Genomic DNA, 7,616 nt, shown 5'->3' on the forward strand with positions numbered 1-7,616 from the left:
GGATTATATTCCTCAAAATATTTCTGAGAGATCAAAAGCTCCACTCTGCTCAGCCAGATTTCAGATAGCAAGATCAAGCTTTACCACCGTACTGAACTTCAGATATTTACTACCAAACATTAAAATGCATAGCAATTTTTCTTTCTTGAAAAACTCTTGAAGCTGATTACAACTGGGGTTAGAATCTGACTTCAAACCACAGAATACGTAACAAAATACAAAAAACCTCTTCCCTGCACTGCTTTCCTGTGGCAGTGCTTCACCAGGCACAGCCATCAAATCAGGGTGGGCAAAGGGGACCACATCAGGACTGAGCAGCCATGAACTCTACCCATGCCACCACTCGCAGCTGGCACACAGAGATACATCTCCAGCATGCGACTTCATAACAGAGACTGCCAATGCGTTTAAAATCAATCCCTTTTGTTTTGTTTTTGTAGCGTTTGGACAGCACAAACTATATGCAAGGTACTTAAAACCAACATCAAGGACAAAGTTCTCTGCCCAAACAGCAAAGGCTCAGAGGATGAGGATATCTTCCCTTATCCCTGTCTACAGGTGTGGGTTAATCTGACAGCCTCAGGAGAGGAGGTTATGCTGTATCACACTGAAGATACACTGGAAAGAAATCCTAAGGTACTTGCAACACAGATTAATAGTTGCTCTCTGCTGCTAACACCTTTGAGGAGAAGGGGCAATAGTTTTTAAGCCAAGCAACAGAGTAAGAGTAGGATTTGTTCACCTTTTACACATTAATGTTCGTGCTTAGACCAAGGTATTTTTAAAATATTCCAGAAATTACAGTTTTGGATTTTGTTTTAAACATTGCATCAAACATTAAGTTAGTACTTGTTAAGCAACTATACTAAAATGAATATTTAACATTTATGAACATTTAAAAATATGCAAATATCTAAGTTCTGTATTTCTTGCACTGGTCTTCAACTTCGAGATTTACATATTTTTAAATGTTCATCAATGGTAAGAAATAGTTTATAAGCATCACAGGAGAGACCTGAAGGTAAAGAAGGTCTTAAGTACGAGCACGAATCCCAATTTTAGGTCTAATTTTAGGTGTGTGACGTGAAGCAGGGAATGAAGGAAGGAAGCAGAGAAAGGGGAAATGAGGGTACTGTTGGGAACATGATGCACATTTCAGACAGAAAGGAGAAACAAAACAGTAATTTGGGAAGATAATTGCCCAGAGAACTCATTTGTCTTCGGTTTGGTCTGCAACTGTTTCCAGCCAGCCTGGCACCAGAAACCTGGACTGATGGAGAAGACAGTGGTGCTGTAGGAAGCACCTGTGTAATACAGAGTACTGGGCCAGGTGTAATGCTGGGTATTTTGTGTGGTAGAGGTCTCTTGGTCAGTTGTTTTAGGGATCTCTTCCCCACAGACTGAGTGAAGACCATGGGTGGGACAGAAACGTGGGTACACAGTATTCATTCAGCTTTAGAGGTGTGGGAAAGATTGGGAAAGGGGAAGTAGTAGGATATTATCCTTTTGTTTCTGCTTGGGAATCAGCAAAGAGCTCAACATTTTCAGGCTTGCTCCCTTACAGCCAGAAGTGCTCCTATGGGTACACTGTACCAAGGAAGGTCAGGTTCAGTCCAGTTCCAAAACCATGAGTATTTCAGAAGCCTTATTCCAGCTCAACACTGAGGGGAAATAAAGCAAAATTCAGATCTTGAATGCCCAAGACTGAAGCAGTTTCAGAATTCAAAACCAAACACGCTCAGACTACAGTGTTCACCTTCTTAAAGAAATCATATAGAGTTTCACACTGGGCAAACCCGATAGCATAACACACTTAAGCTGATGAGAATTTTGCTAGCTAATGCCTGTCTTTATAGTGACTATCTCAGGGAAAGCTACAGACAGTGAAGTGGCAAAGCAGTTGTTATGCACTGTAGATTGAAACAAGAGTCTTGTTCACTGCAAGAGGAGGTGATTTGCTGATTTCCTACAATTTCCATTACTGCGAGTATAAGCCTTCAGGTCAGGAAACATCCCCTTTCTGCCAGTTTCCAGCTTAAGACACCTAAGCATTATTCTGTGTGCAAAATCATATTGCAGAAAAGAAGCTGTTATGAAGAACAACAAAAAAAATTGAGTGCTTCAAGTTCAAATAACATTTCCACTGAAGACTAAACAACTTTGCATTATTACTAAAAGTCAAAATAGTTTGTGTTATGAGGACAAGTAGGGAGCCTCCAACATCTATGCTTTCCTCTTATTTGTCTACATGCTACAATCAGAGATGCACAGTGAAGCGATTTTGTTCTCCTGTGCACTAACAAGCCAGTTGTGAATTTCTACACAACTAACGCATTTCTGCTATGGTGGTGCCTAGAAGCTCTGTTAGGAATCCAAGCTTGGCACTGTAGTATAAAGCGACAGTCCCAAAGACTGCAGTTTTATTTCAAACACATATTATTGGTTTCCAACAACATTACTCCAACCTGTAAATCTGCAGACTGGGGGCACAGACACACTGACAAAAACAGGGAAGCACGGCAAATGGGTTATAGACATAAGGAAACCAAGATGATCTCCAGGGATGCTAGCCAAGCCACAGATGAGTGTGTCAGTACTAGCATGTTTGTGTTACTAATCTGACTTAACCACAAACCCTGCATTAGAGTATCCATTATAATGGATCACCTTGATTTCTTATTCCAGTGCTCGTACATCCCAGGCAAGATGGAGAACTCTAAAGTTAAAGCACAAATAGAAGAAATTGCAACCAATTTCAAAAAGCAGCAGACTTTCCCATGCTACTATGACCCCGGAGGAACGCAGACCAGTGTCATTCTAAGCAGACTCTACGCCCCAAAAGGCCTCCTCTTTGCTTTCCTTTGGCCTACACTCATGTTTACTGGTGGATGTCTGATTATTGTTCTGGTAAAAATTAGTCAGTATGTTTCCGTTCTTTCTGCTTGGCAGTAGAAAATAAGTGTCTTGTGTAGATTGTTGCAAGATATTAAAGTGCCTTTGTTCTGCCTGTCTTTACCTGCATTTTGTGACACTTAATATACCACGTATCAGTCCAAGGGCAGGCATTCCAGAAAACTGAATGGCACCCACTATAGATGGCATTCCATTACATGAGTACAAAATATAAAACTGAGCCTCAAGAATGCCTGCAAATACCTTGTAAGAGCACAGATTGAGTTACTATCTATTTTTTCCTTGGGTTTTCTGAGGTACCATTGCTTTACAGAGCTACAATTCAAGTTAACTACTGAACTCTTGTTCCATGTTTTAGACAGGGTCCTAATTTTCTGTCTGGTTGAGACCAGTTGGTGTCAGATCCATCTACATTGTTACTGGCAGACACACCCTTTATATACTTCATTACTAATACGGTATGCATTCATGGCATATTCTTCTGGTCTGTCAAGAAAAGAAGTTTTGTTATGGTCCAAAGAGATATTTGTTATCATGGATCTCTTTGCATTTGGGAAAGCAGAGGGTGAAAACCATGTGAAAACAAAATACATACACACAGACATTACAAAGTTTATGCTCTAAATATCTAACACCAATTGTATAGAATGAAATATATGCATGAAGTATAAGGTATGGTAAAGAAGCGTATACAAGATGTAAACTTTAGTATTTACCTCAATCTTTGCCTTGCTTTACTTTGAAACAGGTATACAACTCAAGGAAGGCTACCTGCCTGCCATTTGCATATTATAAAACAGTTAAGGAAAGGAAGTCATAATATAAAGAATATGATTATACAGTAGGGAACATCCATGATGTCTTACTAAATACAGTAATCTAATGTAACCACAGAAGTCTGCATGCTTAGCACAAAGATACTTCACAATAGCACCAATACTCTTAGGAAAGCTCTGATGCATGTATAAACACATTTTCTGTTCTCTGAAAATAACTGTTTCTCTTGGCCAGTTTTCAAATTTCTACTGGACACAGGAGGAACATAAGATACTTCCTGCATGCTGTATTTGGCACTTAGGACACAACTAGTACAAGCTTTTTCATTACATAGCTGATGAACCATGTAGTAGCCATCACTCACAGGAAAATTTCAGGGCTAAGATGCTAAGCATGCAGACTTCTGTGGTTACATTAGATATAAATTCATTAAATTGTAGTAAAAAAATTCTCTATTGTTCATTGTAAAAAACAGGAAGGCTGAAATATTAACCCATTACATGTATTTTCCCCACATTACTAACGAAGCATGTCAGAATTTGCTTTTCATGATGATCAGCAAATAAAAATTACACCAGGATAGCACAAAACAGCAGTTATTAACATTAGCAACACTTCTTCACCATGCAGCCTGATACCTGTTGAAGCTAATACACTGTACTGGTACCAAATGAAGTGAACAAGCAAACCATAAATAGACAGAAAGGTTTATTTAATAGGCTCTTTCAAAACTCTACTTCAAATTTTGCTTTTCAGCAGTTTAAAGAGTCTCTAGTTTGCAAACTAGAACTTGCTCATGACTACTCTACACTCACTCCAACAAATTAGTAGCTCCCGCCATCTTGCTCCCCTCTCAGTTCAGCAGAGGTGAATGTAGGCGGGACATCGCTGTACCTTCTAGCAGTAGTCCCCATTGCCCCACTCTCTCATGAGTCACTAACTTGTCTCTGAAAAGCTTAAGCTCTTGATCTTGCTAAGCTCAGAACTCAGCATGAAGCATGAGGACCAGGAGCTCCAGCTCCTGACTCCCACCTTGACTTCCCAAGACCACCCCTAAAGCCACACCCTGCTCATCTCCCCACTCACAGTTATCCCTGACAGCAACAGATGGATACTTATTCAGAGTGCAAGCTGCGTTTCCAGATTTCTCTCTACTAAAAACAAAGCAAGTCAATTATTACATGAAACCAGTTATTTTTCTCCAATGTGTACGCTTTGCAAGTACATGAAGAAAAACCTTACACAAATTTTGTTCTCTAATAAAGTAGCATTTATTTGGGCAGGAAATTTTCCAGGTGAAAACAGCTGGTGCAAGGGAATAAAAAAAACACACACAAATTAGGAAACTATTGTTCTGGACTCTAACCAAATTCAGCTTTCTCTCTTGCCCAAATGAAGTAGGGGTCTTATTCTAATGTAGAAAACAAACACAAAAAACATATAGGCACCACAGAAGTCTCTTGTTTTTAAATAATGATTTGTCCACATATATGGTGCTGGTTTTTCTACAGTTCTGAGAAAGTTTAATATTAAAGTCATAGATATTCTTTCCCCTTCACTTTCACTTACAGTTGAAACTGTTTTAGCGGTCTGCCAGGTTGCTGAATTACTCTTGAGCTTTTGTAAACATTTTTCTATTCTTTTTCCATCTGCAAAAGTTGTAATTCACTAGAGAGTGAAGTTTTAATAACACACTCTATGCTTCTTACAGCAGCACACAAGGAAGCTATATAGCCTTTAGGGGTTTTTGTTTGGTTGGGTTTTTTTTTTTTTAATATTATTGGATTATGCCATCAAGTCTACAATAAATCTGATAAATAAAATGCTATTTTTCTGAGATCTAGCAAAACACTTAGAGGCAGTACTTCCATACAGGCAGTGACCATTGCAGTGACAGATGTACACAACTCACTTTCTCAAGGCAGAGTAGATGATCAAGGTATATATAACAACATTAAAACTCCTGCCAGGGGAAAAGAAGTGACAGTACAAGCAACTGGAGATTAAATTCATACTTAAAATCTGTTTGACTATATGTGGCTTTCACCAGGACTGATGCTTAGACCACAGCAATAGTGCTTGAGTCGATGAGAACATGCAAGGAGCACAGGAAAAATGGGGACAGATTTTAGACCCTGATGGATACTTTAGTTGTGCAGGCCCTTTATACATCTATATGAATAATACTGTTTTGCTGAAACTATTAAAAATCCTTTTTTTCAAGTGCTGGGCACAGACTCTCAAGAGTAGTTTTTCTTCTTGATGCCAAATAAGGCTTGGACATGGTGATTCTACTGTTGGAAGATTGAAAAGAACAAAAGCTCTGGCACTATCCACAAGGGAACTCATTCTTCCCAGGCAAAAAAACCCAACCCACCACACACAAAAAACCACACCAACCAATTGCAAAAGGTTGTGAAATGAAGCTTATCTCATGACTGGGAAGATATTTTTCTGGATGAGGTAGATTAGCTTTTAATAAGATCACCTTTCTATGACTCTGAGGACACAGCAACAATGGCAGCTTAAGAGGAACCTATGGGGGGTTGATTCTCTAAGAAGCCACCTGTGAGTCACTAGCATGTCCTTAATGTACATAAACAATAGCAGGTACCTTCTGGCTACCTCTGACAGTTTTAAGTACCATGCTAACTTGTGCTATTTTTATTACCTGATCCTTGAAGCAGCAACAGAGCACACTGCTCATTTCCCCCCACCTAAATTACTCATAAACAGTAAAAATACTAAAAATGCATTGGGGGGGTGGGTGTGGTGGCTGTTGTTTAATTCTCCTGGAGCAAGTATTTTTTGTACTGCGCTGCTATAAGACTTAAGTATCAGCTTTGATGAATATGTTATATTGGGGAGTTGCAATATTGGATAGTTTCTCCTTGGTGACCCCAAATCTCCACACTCAAGCGTTAACAAGAAAGGAAAAAGACAATGAATGTCAGATAGAGATGGCTGTACTGAACTTCCATGTAAAATACTCAGAGAAGTACAGATTAAAGTATCTATTGCTATGCTCTACTAGAAGAAATAGCAATGAAAAAAAACACAACTTGTCAAAGTTGAAGGACAAGCTGTTCTTTCAAAGCTTCCCAAAAATATCTATACATCTCTTAAATAAATACAAGTAGTCTCACCACACCCTACACTTCTTTCCCTAGAAGTGTCATATGGCATTTGCACAGAAATTAACCTGTCATATGGGTAAAAACATTCACATGCTGCCATACCCAACCAGCACAGGTATGTTCCCTTTTCTGTTTGATCACCTATCTCTATCTATAATAAATTCTAAAATCTGATGTTATCTTTGCTAGATATGTGTTACTGTAAGTGCCTTATCTAGGAAAACTAACATTTAAAGATGTACTTTCTACTTCTTACCTCTTATAATTCCAGGCGGATTTTCAGAAAGTTTCAGCATGCTGAACAAGTTATTCTGCATTCAGCACCAGGGCAAATAAGAGCAGCACCTGAAAATACTTCAACTTTAGCAAAAAGATAACTCAAGATTAATATTACAGATGGGGGCAGGGGAGAGGGTTGTTTGTAAAGCTCCAACTCTTCAGTATTTGTACCACGCTTGAAACAAGACAACCTGAATGAAGTAAATATTGGCTGTTTAGTCCAATCAAACTCAGGACTATTCTTCTATAAACTCTTTGAATAATCTTTAAATAATCTCATTCATGTGCTTTAAAGTCTAATACAGTTTACGGCCTCATTAAAGAGGTGTCTCCAAAAAAACCTCAAAGATATAGGTTGAGCAAGAGAGTCATGTTTGATGCACCGATTGGTTTATAGCTTGCTAAAGCACTGCATAATTTTCTCTGTGCTGGAACACATCAAGATATTGGACATGCTTATTTGTAAAGTAAATAAAGAAAGAAATCTTGACTGATGTTTTGGACACTGCT

At 38.7% G+C, this 7,616-nt stretch overlaps 1 protein-coding gene across 5 annotated transcripts in view; it reads left to right on the forward strand.

Annotated features, from left to right (window-relative positions):
- KCNMB1 (potassium calcium-activated channel subfamily M regulatory beta subunit 1) overlaps nt 1-3,011 on the forward strand; it is a 182,373-nt gene extending 179,362 nt beyond the window's left edge. For all 5 annotated transcript variants that reach the window (XM_064458915.1, XM_064458912.1, XM_064458916.1 and 2 more), the window contains exons 3-4: nt 441-636; nt 2,686-3,011. In XM_064458915.1, the coding sequence (XP_064314985.1) occupies nt 441-636; nt 2,686-2,952 (463 nt within the window). In that variant the 3' untranslated portion in view covers nt 2,953-3,011. The remainder of the gene's footprint in view (nt 1-440; nt 637-2,685) is intronic.
- The last annotated feature ends 4,605 nt before the right edge of the window (nt 3,012-7,616 follow it).

Source organism: Phalacrocorax carbo, chromosome 8, assembly GCF_963921805.1.
Source record: "Phalacrocorax carbo chromosome 8, bPhaCar2.1, whole genome shotgun sequence".
Taxonomy (NCBI): Eukaryota; Metazoa; Chordata; class Aves; order Suliformes; family Phalacrocoracidae; genus Phalacrocorax; species Phalacrocorax carbo.